The sequence below is a fragment of the Daldinia vernicosa genome (genome assembly GCF_022497035.1).
Source record: "Daldinia vernicosa strain CBS 139.73 unplaced genomic scaffold F5Y00scaffold_9, whole genome shotgun sequence".
Taxonomy (NCBI): Eukaryota; Fungi; Ascomycota; class Sordariomycetes; order Xylariales; family Hypoxylaceae; genus Daldinia; species Daldinia vernicosa.
Genome location: NW_025953925.1, coordinates 394,382 through 413,342, shown reverse-complemented (window position 1 = coordinate 413,342; position 18,961 = coordinate 394,382). Strand labels below are relative to the sequence as shown.

Here is an 18,961-nt window from a genome sequence, read left to right as displayed (position 1 = left end):
TATTCTTGCTTAAAAAACAACGCTTTAGGAAAGACCAATGCTTTAGGAGGGAACAACGCGTTGGGGAAGCGCGATAAAGTAGCAGTAGTTCCTTACTATTTCTATATGATATCTCAAATCAGCACGTCCCTCGTCCGTGCGTAATATGTACTTATCTTATAAAATGACGTAGTTGTGAACATTGTGCTTCTAATAGCATTATTCCTTCCCAAAGCATTGGTCCCTCCTAAAGCGTTGGTCCCTCCCAAAGCATCAGTATCTGATCAGGGATCATTACCTATACAGACTAAGCATTAGGTAGTCATTACGATCGAACTGTTACAGTTCGTACAGGGTATGGAACAACTTTGTAAACAGGGCTGTATCGACGGCTATAATAGCACGCCTGAGGTAATAGCGCGGATATTGTATACGAGTAAAAATACCCTGTAGCACAACGAGTTGTGCTAACTGGAAAGCTTTTCCGGCGAAGCTTTTTAATTAAATGCGTTGAAAACTAAAGTCAATGGCTTAGGTTTTTGTTTAAGGAGCACGTACCTGAACGTTGGGTAAACTTCAGCTAATTGGAAAGCTTGCTTACGAGTTTGCATTCGTGGTAATATGAGCCCTCTAGAGACCAAATTTAACTTGGGAAAGCAAGCTTTCCAATAATAAAGATAGCTCTAAGATTGCTGGGGGGATTAGGTTATAGCTAGCCTGGTAGGGCTAGTTGATAGGTACCTGTAAACAAGCCTAACAGTATCCTTAGCACGAACTATGTACACGTGGTGTCTGGGGTTTACGGGACGAAATTTAAAAGATGACGTAGAAATAGATAAGACGACTCCAAGAAACTCTATAGAAATAAGGAACCATAACAACCGCCAATGATGATGGCTATATACATTAGGTAACGTAAGATGGCTCCAACCCTATCATATGCAGGGTTAACGAGGAAATATCTTAGTTTCCGATACGCTGCAAAATAATAAAAAACTGGGAAAAAGTATAAAATGGCAAGATATAGTCTATTTGTGAGTTCAAAAATACAAAGGATGGTCCCAGAGAGGCTCGAACTCTCGGCCTTCGCATTATTAGTACGACGCTCTAAACCAACTGAGCTATGGGACCTGATTGGAACCCCTTTAAGGCTAGGAGACTTGAATGAGTTCTCATCGTGTAAAAAATGGTATAGATTTTAGGAAAGAAAGAAAAGATTTTTTTTTTTTTTTTTTTTTTTCATATGGACCTGAACGTTGGATAGTAACAATACGCTATGCATAATCTGAAGTGTCAGTATGCGCTAAAAGGGGCTGGGAATTATGGGTCTACCTACAATATGTAGATTAAGCGGCTTACATTAGGTAATTTAGCTGATAGCTACGGTTAATCGCGACTGCAGGCGCTCGTGCCCCAAAGCTAATGTAAAGTCGCCGCTATTAGAACAAGTTCACATCCCCAACATTCCCAGAATCCTATACGCCAACCAAGGACAAACCATGTACGAGGATTCATGGTACAATTTTGTACCAGATCATACCCACAAGAGGACCCCTTCTATTCCACAGACCTCAGGACACAGAAGAAGGGAATCACTTCTTCAACAGCCCAATGTCAGTTCCATCTTTAACACACCCATTGTCCGTCCTCTTAACGCCTTAACGCAATGCTAACAGCCAGTCTAGGGAAATAAGCTGTCCGATGCTGTAGAGCCGCTAGAAGAATTATTTGAAGAAGCCGAGGCGATAATTGAACCCCCCGAAGCAACCTTGAGTCGAAGAGCAAAGTCTTACTCTGACTTCTACCATGTCGTCCGTGCGCAGCTCTCTAAGGATGCTGCTGCGAAGAAGAGGCGCAAGAAGGCCAAAGAGAGAGGTTTAGAGGCGCTGATGGTTGAGAGGATCGAAAAGGTCGTCCGAAAACAAGAACCGCCCCGGTTGAGGTCTTCCGACGACGAATTGATCAAGGCTAGCCAGCAGGAATACTTGTACGGTACTTGGTGTTTAACGGGTGACGATGCGGTCGCTAATAGGGAGATAGGCTTTACCAAGAACAACTAGAGATGACTGAACGTCACCTAGATACGCTTATTAGCGATACGAATGGTGCTCTGGATCTGCTAACATCTTTGGCTGGTTCATTTCGTGCTGTTGAGTCGCAGACGTCCTCTTTCCAGGCCCAGTGCGACGATCTCATATCAGAAGAGAGAAGATTACAAAAGCTTGCCGACGAGGTCGGAACTGACTTGCATTATTATGCATATCTAGATGGCGTTACAAGGAGGCTGAATGCTCCTGGTGCTAGCCGTCTAGTGAACCACGAAAGCTTTGGCGAAATCCTAACGAATCTGGATGCTTGCATAACATTTATGGTAGAGCATGTTAGTTTCTGCACGATCTGCGTACTTCACATATGCACTCTTTGCTGACCTGTATTAGCCTGACTACCGGGATGCCGAGTCCTATCTGGCCAGATATCAGTCTCTACTCACTAAAGCTCTTCATTTACTCGAAGTTGGGTTTACGGGCCATCTTGATCGAATCTCATCGGAAATATCAAAGCAAATTTCCGCTACACAATCCGAATCTGCCAGACACGCGCTCGCATATGGCCGATTTGAGGAGATGGTACTTGAAGTAGATGGTTTAGTGGCGAATGCCCAACGCGTTATTCGTAGTTGTTATGATCAACTGGGAAACCCAACCCCTGGGCAAAGCTTTGATTATTATTCCAATACTGCCGTCAACATCTTTTCCTCTTACGCGGATGTCAGAGACCGTGATCTCCGTCCCATGACTCAACATGACCTCGAGGCTTTTAGAAAAGAGGTTAAGGAAGTCAACGCAGAAACCGCATGTCGCAACTTTGTCAAGCAATGCTATGAACGATCATATGATGAAGCAAATCTTTTCGCTAAGATCTTTTCCATAGAGCCGCAGTACAACGTGGACCCCCAGTCCGCCTACGTAGCCTTAAAGTTGCAACAAAAATCATTAGTCAGTGCCGCAAACATTGCCCCGATCGCAACGACGTTGCAGTCTGTTTTACAAACAAGCGAGCTCCAATCGGTTTGCAATCTTGTAGGATGGATCACAAACGAGTACCTCCTATCAGAATACGACGAAGAAGAGACTCGATACTCGGTTCACTGCCATGACCTCACCGCTCGACTGCTCATCGAACATCTCTGGCCCTTGACCGACACTGCTTTCGAAGCCGAGGTTACGAAATCTATCTCGAAAGCCCCCATTTCGCAAGACTCTCTTAAGATCACGCCCGTTGTGAATGGTGTCGCATCTTCCAATGTACATCCAATTACGAAACGGGCCCTTGAGCTTCTGGCTATGTATGACCAAGCCATGCCGAAAGAGCGAAGCGTAAGTAGTACCCTTGTTTTATTTACGCTATGTTTGAAAATTGACCCATTCCCTTTAGTCGAGCCCAGTTGTATTCCGAATAATCCACGAGACTATTCTTGCCATGCAGCGTGCCGAATCCCGGTTAAAGTCTAACAAGGCAGCTAATCCCGAGCCCGATCCTGATTTATTCATGATTAAGAATCTGCTTATTCTTAAGAATGGACTGGTGTCACTCGAGATCGGCGATGTTAGATCTTATCCGGCAGCGATGCAGCACTTTGGCCAAATATGGGATGCTCTTAGTCCTCAGAATTGGATGGGCCTATTCAGGGGTATTCTCGGCGGTTCTCTATCGCTCGGCCTCTGGTCATCCGCAGTTAGCGCCTCCCCGTCTACGAACGGCAAGGCCGCACCGGCCAAAAATCAGGTTCAGCCCGAGCAAGATGCAAACGAGAAGTTGGACGAACTGCTACGGCAGAGCATTTATGCTTTTACACAGCGGTGGGGAACATTGATAAACGCAGCTAGGAGCGGCAAACGCGGCGCCAAGAGCCTGGAGTCTACGGAGAAGGAGCTTGATGAAAAGCTCCTGACTGCGTTCGGTGGCCAGCCCGAAGTTGTAGCCAAGCTGCAGGAAGCTATTCAGATAAATGCACAAGCTCAGAATGAACTGAAGGCGGAAAAGGGTGTGCGATAGGAAGAAGGAATGTTTATTCCTGTCCGTACCTGGTACTAACTAGCCTCGCTGATGATAATTGCGGTGGCAGTTATTTCCACCGAGTTCGCCCCGGGAGAAATACGAGATACATTGGAAGCATGCTAACATTCGAGCATAAAGTCTTTTATTGGTGTACCTTATCCTATTCTATTAGTCGCTGTTTCTATTTTCACATCTAGCTCCCTCCCTGGATACCATTCCTCTTTCCCTTGCGTCCCTCCCGTACCCTGTACTTATCTGTACATTTCTCCTCAATTGCCCAAGCCTCATGTCTAATTTAGCAGCTCTTTTCAAGTTGTACATAGAGGGACGGAATATACGTAGGTAGGTATTCAGCTTGGCATGTAAGAGGACCCCCATAAATGATACGCCTGCTAACACCGTAGTCGTATCATAGTAGCCCCCCGTGACGTATGTAGCTCGGGCGGAAGGAGTAGTAAAAGAACGGGTAACCCAAAGGCTAACTCTCTACCTAAAGACGCAATAGCTCCAACTACTAAGAGCTTATTCGGGCTCTTGCCCTTATTAGTTTCGTAGCTATCCCGATGTGGTCTAGTAACCGAGTTGTGCCGCACCATCGGGTACGGGCGATCAAAGGGAAGGAGACAAGGGAACTAAGCAAACCTAAGTTCTTTGAAGTATAGGGCGTATTAAAGATCGAGGGGAACCTAGTCCAGGCCGTTTTCAGTCCAACATCTCGGTACGAAAGTTTAACACTAAGTCAGTTCAATTAGCGTAAAGGAGAGACACCATGGCCGCGACACAAACAGTACAAGTCTCACACTTGGAAGCCCAGGTTGGGTATGCTATATCGAACAACAAGTTGGATCCTTCAAAGCCGACATGGGTGCTCATCAACTCCATGTGCACTACAGTCGAGTTCTATCGCGCCCAGTTAGATAACAAGACGTTAACGGCCGCAGTGAACCTAGTGGCCATCGAGCCGCTCGGCCATGGCGCAACAAGCTGTGCTACGGAACACTTCACCTACTGGGACACTGCGCTCGTTGCATTGCAGGCCCTCGAGGCTTTGGGCGTAAAGAAGGCCTACGCGTTGGGAACCAGCCAGGGGGGTTGGATTATCGTGAGGATGGCACTGCTGGCGCCGGAGAAGGTAATTATTCAATTTTGGACGCTACTTGACAAGTGGATCGTCTCGGCTCACAGAAGATAGATTCTGGGCCTCATTCCTCTTGGCACGTCGATGGAGGCTGAAACCAGCGAATCCCGTGAGAAGGGCTGTTGGTAAGTTAAATGTCTATCGACGACGCCCTCCCGGTTCTATTATGGTGTCCCTGGACTATACTCGCCTTTTTGAATGATAGTTGTAGTTGAAACATCATATCGCTAACCACATTTTATTGTTAACGGCCGTAGGGACCCGGTCCCATTTCTACAGCCGTTCCTTGAAAAATGGGGTATCCCTACCCCAAACTTCGTCATCGGTGACGACTGGATCCAAGCTGTGAGTGGGTTGGGTTTCGGGTCTGCGGGCACCCCTCAGGTCCTTGAGTACTGGACCGAGATCCTACGTCGCGTCTACTCGGGGAACGAGGGACGTCGAAAGCTCCGGATGGCTGCTATCTGCTTGGCGGACAGAGATGGGCTGCAACTCAGAATAGGAGATATTAAATGCCCCGTCCATTGGCTACACGTATGTTTTGCTTTCTCACCGCTTGGTGGTTTCTGTTTTGTTTAAGGGATAATTGTTGCTGAGACATTTCTAGGGATCGGCCGATATTATCTACACTCCTGCCATTGCTCAGGAGCATTCCCAACGATTCACGGGTTCAAGCGACGTCCAGTTTAATATTCTCGAGGGTGGCGCTCACTTCTTGGTTGCGACGCATCCTAAAGAGGTTGAGGAGGCAATTTTGGCTATGACAGCAAAGGCCTAGATTGTTATTAGGAGGACCGGGCCGTATATACCTTATGAAGTTTTGGTAGTCGGCAGAGAATTCTATATTATTTCGGCCAGGGTTAGGTAGACACAGGTTTATTAGAGGACAAAGCAAATAGGTCATCCAATACAGGTTTCAAAAAGGGGGATATTTCACATCCGGAAGTTGAACCTGCTTACCTACCACTATTATTTATATACAATCGAAAATCATTCTCTAATACCAAGACCATTTATGTTAAACCTATTGAATACATCACTTGGCTAGAGCTTAGACAATGATCCGAGTGCTTGTCCCCTGACAGCCACGGCCCCTGTCGCGGTTGAGCCGCTGACGCAAGACGGCGTTCAATAGTACCAAACGCACGAATCATCGTCAACAATTGGATATACTAGGGAATAGCCCTTGTAATACAGTATGCAGTCGTACATCAGAGCTATAGATTCCCTTAAGTCGATTAGACCTAATATAATATCAATTTTGCTATTTTTTAGATGGTGGCATTCCATATTTTTCTGATGGCTTTCTATCCCGCTTTTACCTTCACCTACTTCTTCTCCTTTTCAATTATGTCCTCATTGACTTCATTTGCTCTTTTAATTTTCTAGAGATTCCGCTTCTTCTCACCCGTGTACCCAATCAACTATGGATCAATGGGTGCTCAGCTCTAACTTTATAGAACCACAGTGCTTCATCGGGCCCTGCGTAAGTCTTGCCTTATTCTTAATCCTTGCACAAATGTCAACGTAACTGAGTCTAATGAGGCTTAAAATTTAGTGCCTATCGTTGGTGGCTTTGCTCGGCGAAAAGGTCGCCTTTCCAGGAAACCAGAGATATAGTTCTTCTATTTCTTCGTATCATAGCCAACAGGAATCTCGTCTCGAGCCTTTATGTGTCGTTATACCAACTACAAGAGAAGATGTCTCTATCGCAGTCCACTCGCTATCCTCTATAGCTGAGTCGCTTGGAGATTATGAACAGAATAGCTGTCAATTCGCTATCCGATCCGGTGGGTACGCAGGCATTGCTGGAGGGGCAAATATTGCTGGCGGGGTGACTATAGACCTACGTTCTCTTAACACCATTGAGGTCAGCGATGATAAGTCTATAGCCTCTGTAGGAGCGGGTGCTCTTTGGGGTGACATCTATTCAATACTAGATCCTCTTGGTATATCGGTAGCTGGCAGTCGTGTAGCACAAGTCGGTGTTGGTGGGCTAACTTTAGGTGGCGGAATTTCATACTTTTCGCCGCGATATGGTTGGACATGCGATACGGTATCGAACTTCGAAGTTGTGCTGGCCAATGGGACCATCGTAAACGCCAACGCCGACGAGAACCCCGATCTTCTGTTTGCTCTCAGGGGTGGTTCAAACAACTTTGGCGTTGTCACCCGGATCGACTTTGAAACTTTTGAACAGGGCCCTATATGGGCTGGAGGGGTTCTATCGTCCAGTGAAACCATAGATGAACAGCTGAAAGCGTTCGTTGATTTAAATTCAGCGGAATCTTATGATGAGTATGCGTCGTTAATAATGAATATTGGTTACGCCGCCGGCGGTCGCAAAACTTTCATCTTGAGCAACATCGAATACACGAAAGCCGACGAGAATCCACAAGTTTTCGAACCATTTATGAAAATATCTGCGATGGATGAGAAAGTGCGCATTGCTACTATGGCAGAAATGGCGGTAGAACAGGGCTCGTACTCGAAAAATGGACGGCGGTATGTACCAGGGGTTGGAACAACCAGAGCACACACACCATTAGGTACTTAAACAACATGCTAATACACTAAACAGTCAATTATTCGTCACGATAACTCATAAGTCCACTGTCCCGATGCTTAAGGCAGTTTACTTGAACTGGAATAAAAGTATAGAGACTATCAAAAGCGTTCGTGGCATTGTCTGGGCCATCTCGCTAGAACCGTTACCACCAGCCATTTACGCGCGATCCGCAGCGTCTAATGTCTTCGGACTTTCAGACAGGTCAGACGCACTGGTGATAACCCTGTTAACCGTATTTTGGAGAAACGAGGCGGACGATTTGAAGGTTGAGACGGCAGCGCGCGAATTGTTTAAAGAGATTGAAGACGATGCGAAAAGGTTGGGCGCATATGATCCCTTCATTTACCCAAACTACGCAGCGCCATGGCAAGACCCTATCGCTAGCTATGGGGGCGAAAGCTTGCGGAAACTACAGAGAGTGAGGATGGATGTAGATCCGAAAGGGGTTTTCTCACGTCAAGTTCCTGGTGGTTTCAAGATTCCGTTCTAGTCAAGGTATAGCAGTCATGTGTATGAGACTACTTAGATACATATAAGAAAAGATTCTTGAGTATTTCACAATGAAGCGAGAAATGGTTGAAATAGGATCTTCTCTATGTTTTGTTCACAGTTAAAGCCAACACAGGGGCCCTTTTCTGGGGGTTTCAAAAGTCCCAGAACGATACTCTTGGTTCTTTGACTCTTAAGGCTGGAGATCAAAGATTGGGATAAGCCGGATTATTGAAGTCTAATCATGCCATTGTTTGCGAACAAAGAAATAGATACCAAAAGGGGAGCCCTCCGTACCTAATATATAAGGACCGCTTAATATTGTTTATTCTCATCACAAGATACGCCGATTAGACATATCTGCAACTATCTACCTACTAGGTAGATTAGCCCTCATTATTAGCTGACCTATATTGAAAAATGGAAACCCCGTATTTCGGCAGAATGCGTCGCAATTCTGCAACAATGAGTTTTTACCAGGAGCTTCCAGGCATTATGTCTATCGTTACACTAATCGGCTGCTGTTTCTTCACATTTTTCCATGTTGCCGCAAACATCGCCTCTCCCCGGGGGGCTCCCTCAACGGAGGAATGTGCTCATTGTCCCAAGACGCAAAAGACACAAGCACATACGAACACGCAACAATTCCCGACAAAGGCCCATACCCCAAACGGCCTTAACCACTATGAAATTCTCGAAATTCCATTATTCTCATCGGTTGAAACCGTAAAAGAGGCATATCACGAGAAGTTAACTATATACTACCCCGAAAACTTTAGGGGCGACGAAGAAGAAGCGAGCATGAAAATACACCAAATAAGAGAATCCTACCAAGTCCTCACAGGTAAGGAACGCTGCATCTACGACTTTAATCTTGGGTCGGGTATACGCCGTTTTGTCGACTGCAATCAAGCACGGCTCGACAGAGAAGAGGAGATTTTCAACGAAAAGCGGAAGGAAGCGAAACTGAGAAGAGAGGGACAGAAGCAAAACCAGGCGCAGGGGAAATCAAGGTGCTCGACGGATTGTTACAAGTGGAAGGAAGCTTGCTTTGAGGGTCGAGGACATCAGAATATCTGCTAAAACTACTTTTCTTTTGTTGCAGGGTGGGTTGTTGTAGGTATATATTGGAAGGGGGCTTCTTAGTAGATCAGTATTCTTCGTATAAATAAATCATATAATATCTCACACCATGGTCGCGTTTTCAAGTGATTAAATACCTATATAGATACGTACCTAATTTGCCTCCTAGATAGTATTATACACGCCACCACCAGACGTTAACGAAGTCATCGTTATCATTATCATTACCATCATCATGAAATATTACCAACCATTTACGAAATAACCAATCCAACATTAGAATAGAGAACAAGTGAAGGCGTCGACAAGAGGAGCTCAACTCTGGTATTTCTCGACCGTGCTGTTGATTGCATTGGTGAGGTAGTTTTGGATCGGCTCACTCTGACATAGAGTCCCGTGCGTTAAGATATCATTCTTCAGGTTGATAACTTCATTCCGCAGACCGTTTACAGTGGCTCTGAGATTTTCGTTCTTCTGTGATAATTTCAAACTCGTATCCTGAAGTAACTTAGCCTTGTTCTTAGCTTTCCGCCTACATTTTCGCGCGGCCATTCGATTCTTCGCCTTCTTGTTCTCGTTCTCGTTCTCAAACTGAGACGTGCTACTGGAGCTGTCTAACATTTCGGGCTCTCGTGTCCTGCGCTCCTGAGGGATGTAATAAGCCGCAACGGCCGACAAATTGGACTCATCCGAGTTATTGCTTTCCAATTTTAATCGCGGCGACATGCTAGCTCTTGGGTCATTAGGCACAGGATTTGTACTTAGCGGAATGCAACGCGAAGAGCCCTCAAGGCCGCCTCCAGACATAGAGCCCAGACCATCACGGCTATAAAACGAAACCTATGTAATTTGAGGCGTAAGTCTGCCTGCCACTGCTATTAATATCGCAGGGTTACACCCACCGGGGCGATTGACGTCGTAAATTCGCAAGGGGGGGTTATATAAGACGGTAGTACGTTAACATTGTGCGTGGACTGGGTTGTTTGGACCTGCATATCTCAACGTCTGATGGGTGTTCTTCCTATACGTTACTGATTTACTGATTTACTGATTAAGTGTTGCGAAATTTAATAGCAAAATCCCAGCTAGAACTCGGAAGTGCTTGAGATGGATGGTAGAAGCAAAAGCTAATGGTAGACTACGTCATAATTACATCGGACATGCCCGGACGACCCAGACGACCCGGACGCGTAGGGTACATAGGTAGCAGTTGAAACCCCTCAGCCGTCAACCGAAATCAGGGGTATTCCCCACTATTCAGATGCTCCCCCTCCGGAAACAATCAATCCACCAAGATATACATACGACAACCGTCGCATAGCTCCGCTCATAAAGATTAGATTACCACTACGACCATTCGTTTGAGTCCCTGATGTATTATACTGTTTAAGAGAACCTTTCTGACTTGGAATAAAGATGGTCTTCCATATGGATATCAGCTTGGTATATGCTAGGTTAAACGTGTATAAAACCAAGATATTAATCAATCAAATAACTTAATAAGTAACCGACCCACTTTAGAGTTGTTGGGATCTCTTTATGATTTGAGGTCGGTGTGGGAAAAGTTGTACGTAAAGTATGGTTATGTACTATAATCACAAACAGATTTAGCAATGCCCCATACGGTATAAGGCACTTTGGCGGAGTGGTTAACGCGATGCCCTGCTATTAATTAAATTGATGGACTAGGCATTCCCTTCGGGGGCGTGTGTTCGAATCACACAGGTGTCGCTTTTTTGCCCCACGTGGTGGATTTTATATTTTACGTAATGATATTTACCTATGTACCTACCATAGCGGGAATATACGGTTACTGACAACCATTGGTTTTAACCCAAAAGGGGTATATGGTAAGTCTGTATAACTTCCGTAATTTCAGGCTTTTAGCGTTGCTTGGTGCGTAACGGAAAGTCGAAATTTAACGGTAATGGAAAGTACGATCTGAAAAAATAAAATTCTAATATAAAAACCTTAATTTCTTAGTGTTTTTCAGTACTAATGAACCTTCTTAGTTTAGTTGAAACATTACAGCTTCCGTTTTGGGAAAAGACTGGGCCTAATCTTTTTATTTTTTTTTATTTTTTTTATTTTTCTTCATTTTTAACCATTGTGCTTTCCATTACCGTTAAATTTCGACTTTCCGTTGCGCACCAAGCAACGCTAAAAGGCTTTTAGGTACCCCAAGCAACGGTAATAGCCTCAAATTACAATAGTTATACAGACTTAGCATTGAAAATACGCCAATCGTTCTCTGTAATCGTCTAATCCCACTACGGTAATTACATATCTTCTTGGTGGGCAATTTATGTATGCGTATGACTTACTTACCGTGAATCAATAAATTTAGTCGGGTTCGGCCAATACAGCCGCAAATTCCCAGACAATTAAATGCATGTTGGCTTGGGCGTTGTTCCTCTCGTCGCATGGACAGAGCCTCTCATTCCTGCAGGCGGCGAGCCAGGCCGAGGACCCGGCGGTTTTGTGGGGCTTGGCTCCGCATAGGGCCCGGGACTATCGGTATAGATAATTCATACCAGTGTTGTCGATTTAGTGGCAGTCGTAACAACATCAGGGCCTTTCAATGGTAGCATCCGGCTCCGTCAAGATGCTGGGGTCGACGAGTCTAATGATGAGATCTCTGAGCAATTTACTCGCCCATTACGCGAGGTTATCTGGGAGACGGCTCAGCAAACCTTCGACATGACTAGGTATAATTGCCTTGCGTGAGTCTTACTTAGCTGACTGTCGATTCATATCTCAATCTATTTAGTTCCGTTCGGGATTGCAGTTTAGCATACAAGGCCTTTCTTCTTCTTAGCTAGCGATTTCTCGCTACGGGTCTCTATAAATCATTAGAAAGGCTGACGATGAGCCTCTCTGCGCTGTACGTTTCCCAAGATCAGCTACGACAAGACGTCGCACCCGACAATTTCAGTCAAAGCGTACACGGCACTTTGCTTCTCCGAAGTCTCTTGCAGGTGTCATCATTGATGCCGAATCTGAAAGAATTTGATATACACTGGACGATATCGGGGCCAATACTTCAACTTCGTCCGAGGACCGCGCCGTGCATATTGTTGCCGACGACTACCCGGAATCCGCACATCTCCAAGCTTGCTCTCTACGTGGCTTATATGTACCGGAAAGCAACCTGCTTGAGTTCCTGAAGGCTATCCGGCCTGGATGGCTGTCACTGGTTGATGTTCGCCTGGTCTCAGGGACCTGGGCCCCTATATTTGATTACCTGATCTCCACGGAGTCGCCAACTGCCACATGTAGATTCGATGATATCCGTGAGGGTTATCGTCTGGTACATTTTGACGTGCCTAGTATATCGAAACTCCAGTATAAAGATGTTTTAATGGGACCAAGTACACTCATAATGTCTCAAAATGACGTTTAAGACGCGATTCGTTACCGTACAGCCTCGAGATGGCCGCTTGGGTCAGGCGAAAGACTGCGTTGATTACAAAGTCAGATTTTGGACTATGGACCTGTACATGAACCGTTTTGAAGATTAATTTAAATATTATCAGATTGACCACCTAACCAAAAGGTGGCTTGTAACGTCATAAATCGTCATTGCTTAATATATAATCTTTACATACCTAACCTTTAAGTATTAACAGTTATGGGATTTTTAATAATATTTATTCTGCTAATATTGCGCTTAGATACCGTGATTCAAACCCGGATATATACAATCATGGGCTTTAGAGAACAGTCTAACCTAGGTACTTACCTAGTTAAGACGATGAAGAAGTGCTTCTCCCCGAAGCCACCGCTCTAAATTCTCTGCAGTTTCTTCGTACCAAGTATGCATAATCCCGTCTTCGACATATCCCATATGCGGAGTAATAATCAAGTTGCCTCTCCCCTGAGTGCCCCATTCAGTCGACCGCCAAGGACTGTCAGCGGGTAAAGGCTCAATGTCAAATGTATCCAGCGCGGCGCCTCGGATGCGACCCGTCTGCAGCGCGTCATATAACGCTTGATCGTCAATTAATGGCCCTCTCGAGGTATTGACCAACAGCGCCGAGTCCTTCATCCGGGCTAACTCGGCCTTTCCGACAATCCCTCGGGAACGGTCGCTAAGGACGTAATGCAAGCTGACCACATCCGCCGTCGCGAACAGCTCGTCCTTGCTAACGGCGGTAAACGTCGGCGCGTCGGGATCCAGGGCGTAACCACCGCGGACCGGAAGTCCCATTTCCTCGGCCTTCCGGTTCGCCTTCTCCTGCGTCAAGTTCTCGCTCCAGCACACCACGCGCATGCCCCACGCCAAGCTGCCGATCCGCGCCACCGCGGCGCCAAGACGTCCGAGGCCGACGACGCCGAGCGTCGCGCCTGTTAGTCCGATGGCGAGCTGGGACTGCCAGCTTTTCGTCGGGCCTTTCATGGCCGCGTCGTCGGCGGCCACGTTGCGCGCGAGAGCCAATATCAGCGCCCACGCGTGCTGCGTCGTCGGATGGCTGCCGCCTTTCTTGATATCGAGCTTAGGTCGCGCCGGACGGCTCGTCAGTTTACCGTCCGTGCGGCCCCTGCCGGGCGCCGCGGCAACGCTGATGCCAAGCTCGGAGGCTGTGGCTAGGTCGAACGTTTCGAACTGCGTGCCGGTCGCTAGAAGAAGCTTCAGATTGGGTAGTTGCCTTAGTAATTCTCCCGGGAATGGTGTGCGCTCTCGCATCGACGAGATGATGGCATACGGCTTGAGCCTGTCGACGATGGCCTGCCGGTCGGAGGCGGTAGTCCGCGGATGGTTGAAAGAAGGAAGGCTATCGTGGAAAGCGGTGACTGAGAGCTCCGACTTGGGGATATGGCTGAAATGTGGTCGGGCTATGTCTAAGTAGTCGTCGAGGATAGCCATTGAAGGCGGTGGCCTTGATTGAGCTGTCAGCCATCTCGCCTGTGCACCCCGACATGGCGTTCGGATAAGTAAATTACGGTAAGCCATTCCCGTTAATTTACTGTTAAGCATAACAACCAATTTGCTGTTTCTCTTTTTTTTTTTTTTTTTTTCTTTTTTTCTCCGAATTTAGTCCCTCTTCAACTACTATAAGTGCTTGGTCGAGTTTAATACTTTTAACAATATTATCAAATATTCACAAGAGTTGGAAACAGAGAGATAGGTCAATACTGCTTAGTCATAAAGATCTCGGTTAGAACGAACGGAAATAAATAGTCCATAAATACCTCCTTATAACCAATCGGCTGCCTTTCATCATTTTAATGTATTAATTGGCTCTAGTTCTTTACGCCCTCAATGATATCTTCATCACACATACTCCGTCCCATTACCTATACCTTTTCTTCAGCCTTAAATAAGGATACAACGTTGGCGTCAGTTGTGTAAGTACCCCTAAACGGTGTGTCTGTGCGGTTGTACCTTGTATTACTATCATAGATTACATTCTAGTGTCTTAGATACCTGCTATAGCTCGAACGACTCAGTAGCTTTCATCTTTTTTCCTCATCTGATATCACGCTGTTACGTTTGTCCGTATGACTATTAGTAGCGAGTTCTGGTCTTAATACATTCTTGGACCTTTGGCTATCTTTTATCCGTAGACCAGTCTATCTAGACTGAGCGTGACTTAAGCCAGACATATTAACATCCTCATAGTCAGTTTACGTAAATAGGCATGGGGATGACAGAGGCGGGCTTGCTCTTAGCTTCTTATCCTCAGGCACTGCTGTCTTGTGGTACGTTACCATGGTGTCACCACCTCGGGCGGGATTCAAATACATACACCTTCCCAATCTCATTCCCCTCGTCGGCGCTTACAAGGAGTCAAGACTGTATAAACAAGTCTTGCGGGGTGTATTTACGCCCTACTTGGGTAGGTATCATAACCAAACCTGGTTAACAAGCAAAGGTAAAGCGCCCAGGTCCGGCACCGGCTTACGTTCTTGTTAGAATTTCGTAGATATCCGGAGACGCCCCCACCACTCCCGTAGTACAAACCGATGTTGATCCCCCTACCCATGACAGATGTTTAATTTGAGACATTACGCGGGATATCACTCATAAAAGAATCTTATCACTTGTGCCTGACGACTAGTAAAGATTTCTTGGCCCCTGGGACTGGAAAGAACTTGTTCTTCTAGGCAGGAAGACATTATAACTACGCAACTAAGTATGTATAGTCTTTATTTCGATTCGTCATCACCCTCTTTACCTAGTACTATTGGCTCGCTTCTTTCCACCTAACTCCTTAATGCATTAGTTAATATACCCATATAACAGCAGGGCTATACCGAACTGTCATTTCAATGGCGTGCATGGGATTACTGCCATGAACCATGATCTGCCTACCTACATTGCCCGTACCCTATCCCAGCAACCAGAAACATTAATTCAACCCTCCAGCCTACCGATCTGATGGAACATTCAAATTTGAACGCTTGTCCCCATTTGCTTAACCCGCAAAAACTTATCTTATCTAACCTAATGTCAACTTGGGATTTGCTTAATAGAAAGGGGGTGGTCCTATAATATTTGAATAATCTCTTAATTGCACTATTCTATAGGGCTATTTACTCCAGGATCATCTCCCTGACCTTAGCATGACAGGGTAACATTGGGTGATCACCGAGACGCCACGTGTGCCGGCATCGGTACAGCGCAGACTCGAGGGACAAGAGACATCCAATGCTCGGCCACGCCCGAAGTTCGGAGCAGTACCTCCACGGGAATTTACGCCTCGATTCCTTAAGACAATTAGCGAATTAGCGGGCTCTTTTAATATCATTCGCTCGTCGTTTATCAAATGGAAGGATATTAGCAAGGACGTAAGCCGCCGATCATGTAGGCATGGTAAGCTAATAAGGCTGCAGTATCATCATATTTTCACCGGGGCCACCATGGCAAAACACTATATAGTTGATTCCGGTTGGTAGGTATTATACAATGTCTTGACCGGGGACTAGGACTTTACAGCAAAGTAGCAACATAGAATAGGTCACATTACCACTGGAAGTATAAATCACGCATCAGGCTAAAATAGATGAAGGCTAAGGTCGGGATTGCCGATAAGTTGTCCAATGTCCATTTTTGATATAAGACATCGGTGTGGAAGAACTCGAGTCGGCACCCATACATTCCCTGACCGTGGTATTTTACGTCCTATCGATACTCAGTCATCCTTCTAGTTTTCCTATTTTAGATAGTCGATGGAGCACCGGTGAACTGATGATTAGGTATGTATCTTACTTGCAGGAGCCTTTCTCAATGCAACGAACGAATCCCATTATTTTCAGTGAATATCCCCAACAGCCGAGCGGGAAAGCCTTACAGATCGGCTCATGATTGACTTTGGAATAGTGACGTGTAACTTTTCTCGGGTAGTAAAGAAAAGCGATGGTGTAGATGTACAAAAAAAATATGTGAGAATGACGGCTCACTTTTAGAAGTCAGGCGAGCCTCCGTCGGTATCAGTTAGTTCTAATTATACTAACGAGTATTTAGACTTACGCATACTTGCCGGCAACTATATCCTAGGCAACCCGTGTCAGGTGGCCATGATATGGTCTTCACGGAGATGTTCCCGCCGGATCGCCCATACATCTGACTGGACATTGATCAGAGAGCAAGAAGCAAGGAGACAAATACATTGTTCCTCGAGGAACTCTAAGCCACCTAGCTTTGGAAGCCTACGGCTATACATACCGACAATACCCCTTTTCTAGATGTTTCATCTAGAATCTTGACATAAACATTGCTTCGAGTTCTTCAGTCTCATATACACCACCCTCATCCTATGTAACCTATAATAAAGGGCTAGCGGTTGAGAAATCCTCGGAATTCATTCCACGGCTCATAATTTACTCACTACCCATGTCTACTTGCTCATTCGGTCTATGCAGTTTCATGTGTGCATACGCTCACCGGTTCTCATATCGCATCAAGTTCCGCCAGAACGAAGCTGCTAGGTGCCTAGGTTCTGGGAGCTAATGCAACCAGGATTATATGAAAACATACAAGCCTACCGGTGTGACATTATTCATCGAGTCTCTTCACCGGACAGAAGACGGTCGAGTAACAGCCCGCCTTTCTTTGGGGAGTATTTTCCACCTGCCTACCTACCTTTCGGCCTTTCTGACAGATTATTAGGATTGGTTATAAGCATCTTTACTGGGTGTATGCACCCTTAGTCTCCGTCTTGCTGCTTTCAAGCCTACCGGCAGCCTCCGGAGAAATTACTATTATAAGCTACGTCACTTTTATTGTAGCAACCGTCCTATGGCTTGTGGCCTTTGCCTGCCGCAAACCTACGAACATCTTCAACCAAGAACTGCATGCGGCTTCAATAATCGGGGGTTGGCGTCTACTTACTGTTGTCCTATTGTTTATTATAGCTTGATCATGTCCAGGGCGAGGGACTTGAACTCACTAGGTCACGTTGTGTTAAAGTATGCGCCTTTTGACTTCCGCGGTATATTGGTTAACGTGCGTAGCATTATTTCTGAACTAATACTGTCCCAGCCTTGCTATTTTATCCGTTCTTGAAACCTTCAAGGTACTCTCGCCATTATATTGGTTATTGAAGATTTGATCTTCAAGTACCTTTATTATATTGGCCCATGTAAGGTAGGTACTTGGGGGGAGACCACTATACATTGTGTACCTTAGGTATTTGCATAGCCTTGCAGTATACTAGGCTTCGAATATTACATCGTACTCATAAAAGCTAAACTCCATCAGAGTATCTATCATACTAATACCACAAGGCAAGGCGTATTTAAATAGTATCTCTTACGAGATACCTAGGTCTAGTAACCAGCGAAGACCATGTCAGCACTAGACTTAATAATTGCTATTGTATTGAGTATGTTTAATATAAATACTGATATATGATGTCTCTGAATTAATGCTATCATGTTGTGATATAAAACGTGGTTACCTATTTGGGAACGGTTTCGATGAAAGATGCGTCCAAACTCTTTAGCGAACCAAAGTGATAGAAATACACCGTACTAATAGCTAAGAATATTACAGCATTACTAATAAGCAACTCCAACATATTGTTCTGTATATGTATAGGCGGATAGGTTGTGCAACTAGGTAACTCAATCCTTGTCGTAGGTATACTTACCTATCAGTTGCACAACCTATCCTATTCGACCCATGATCGGATATCATAAATAAGACTACCAGTTACATGAGCTATCATTCTAGAGTTGTTGCATTAGCATGAAAATTTCAAATAGCCCGCAGATCGGAACCAAGAATATCCCCGATAAATATTGTACTTGTAGCCTCGTAGTTAGGGGAGGTATGAGTAGTCGGACCTGGTCAAATTACAGCTTGATCCAGGCCCCTGGAAGATACCCAATGCTATTAACTTAGGAGTCAAGATTTGGGAAATTCCAGCAAGTGGCTTCTACCATAGCCGAACTAGACGCATATTTTTTCATTTTATATAGCTTGGCAGGCAAACCTACCTATACATTGACCTAAGGCTACTATATGTAGGTAGGTAGGTAGGTAGGTATTACCACCTATAGAGAGAGGCGTAGCTGGAGATGCAATCACACGTCCTTGATGCACGTCGTTTACCATCATATAACCGAAATATCCGATTCAATAATCTAGAGTACTTACATAGGTACCTAAGGTATCGATGGATGATCCTTCTCGTTTT

General features: G+C 45.4%; 6 protein-coding genes and 2 non-coding genes across 8 annotated transcripts; 5 read left to right on the top strand and 3 right to left on the bottom strand.

Annotated features, from left to right (window-relative positions):
* Positions 1–1,035: 1,035 nt before the first annotated feature.
* Positions 1,036–1,110, bottom strand: F5Y00DRAFT_t34. Its single transcript has one exon. It is a non-coding gene; the product is annotated as a tRNA-Ile (tRNA).
* A 194-nt stretch (positions 1,111–1,304) lies between these two features.
* F5Y00DRAFT_229169 (Sec34-domain-containing protein) lies at positions 1,305–4,410 on the top strand. Its single transcript, XM_048006725.1, has 5 exons — positions 1,305–1,592; positions 1,665–1,966; positions 2,020–2,359; positions 2,418–3,356; positions 3,415–4,410. Exons 1-5 carry the CDS (start codon positions 1,479–1,481, stop codon positions 4,033–4,035), a joined length of 2,316 nt encoding a protein of 771 aa, XP_047867673.1. The 5' UTR covers positions 1,305–1,478; the 3' UTR covers positions 4,036–4,410.
* A 48-nt stretch (positions 4,411–4,458) lies between these two features.
* On the top strand, positions 4,459–6,187 carry F5Y00DRAFT_216715 (putative alpha/beta hydrolase). The gene is made up of 4 exons (XM_048005579.1): positions 4,459–5,170; positions 5,231–5,301; positions 5,434–5,710; positions 5,784–6,187. Exons 1-4 carry the CDS (start codon positions 4,808–4,810, stop codon positions 5,952–5,954), a joined length of 882 nt encoding a protein of 293 aa, XP_047867672.1. The 5' UTR covers positions 4,459–4,807; the 3' UTR covers positions 5,955–6,187.
* A 415-nt stretch (positions 6,188–6,602) lies between these two features.
* On the top strand, positions 6,603–8,235 carry F5Y00DRAFT_259232 (putative oxidoreductase; the record flags this gene model as incomplete). Its single annotated transcript, XM_048010840.1, has 3 exons — positions 6,603–6,662; positions 6,735–7,681; positions 7,758–8,235. The coding sequence occupies 3 exons, from the start codon at positions 6,603–6,605 to the stop codon at positions 8,233–8,235; spliced, it is 1,485 nt and encodes a 494-aa protein (XP_047867671.1).
* Positions 8,236–8,699: 464 nt separating this feature from the next.
* On the top strand, positions 8,700–9,317 carry F5Y00DRAFT_259231 (uncharacterized protein; the record flags this gene model as incomplete). The annotated part of the gene is made up of 1 exon (XM_048010839.1): positions 8,700–9,317. The coding sequence occupies one exon, from the start codon at positions 8,700–8,702 to the stop codon at positions 9,315–9,317; it is 618 nt and encodes a 205-aa protein (XP_047867670.1).
* A 300-nt stretch (positions 9,318–9,617) lies between these two features.
* Positions 9,618–10,044, bottom strand: F5Y00DRAFT_229167 (uncharacterized protein; the record flags this gene model as incomplete). The annotated part of the gene is made up of 1 exon (XM_048006724.1): positions 9,618–10,044. A coding segment is annotated over one exon (412 nt), but the record flags the coding sequence as incomplete, so codon positions are not given.
* Positions 10,045–10,948: 904 nt separating this feature from the next.
* On the top strand, positions 10,949–11,048 carry F5Y00DRAFT_t36. Its single transcript has one exon. It is a non-coding gene; the product is annotated as a tRNA-Ser (tRNA).
* Positions 11,049–12,974: 1,926 nt separating this feature from the next.
* On the bottom strand, positions 12,975–14,439 carry F5Y00DRAFT_216705 (glycerate dehydrogenase). Its single transcript, XM_048005578.1, has one exon. The coding sequence runs from the start codon at positions 14,293–14,295 to the stop codon at positions 13,060–13,062; it is 1,236 nt and encodes a 411-aa protein (XP_047867668.1). The 5' UTR covers positions 14,296–14,439; the 3' UTR covers positions 12,975–13,059.
* Positions 14,440–18,961: the final 4,522 nt, after the last annotated feature.

What these genes read in the sequence shown, in the direction of transcription:
- F5Y00DRAFT_229169 (XM_048006725.1), top strand. Translation starts at nt 1,479, where the DNA reads ATGTACGAGGATTCATGGTACAATTTTGTACCAGATCATACCCACAAG. An exon ending in GCTAGCCAGCAGGAATACTT is followed by an intron (nt 1,967 to 2,019) that starts GTACGGTACTTG and finishes ATAGGGAGATAG; the next exon opens with GCTTTACCAAGAACAACTAG. An exon ending in TAACATTTATGGTAGAGCAT is followed by an intron (nt 2,360 to 2,417) that starts GTTAGTTTCTGC and finishes GACCTGTATTAG; the next exon opens with CCTGACTACCGGGATGCCGA.
- F5Y00DRAFT_216715 (XM_048005579.1), top strand. Translation starts at nt 4,808, where the DNA reads ATGGCCGCGACACAAACAGTACAAGTCTCACACTTGGAAGCCCAGGTT. An exon ending in CACTGCTGGCGCCGGAGAAG is followed by an intron (nt 5,171 to 5,230) that starts GTAATTATTCAA and finishes CACAGAAGATAG; the next exon opens with ATTCTGGGCCTCATTCCTCT. An exon ending in GCCCCGTCCATTGGCTACAC is followed by an intron (nt 5,711 to 5,783) that starts GTATGTTTTGCT and finishes AGACATTTCTAG; the next exon opens with GGATCGGCCGATATTATCTA.
- F5Y00DRAFT_216705 (XM_048005578.1), bottom strand. Translation starts at nt 14,295, where the DNA reads ATGCTTAACAGTAAATTAACGGGAATGGCTTACCGTAATTTACTTATC.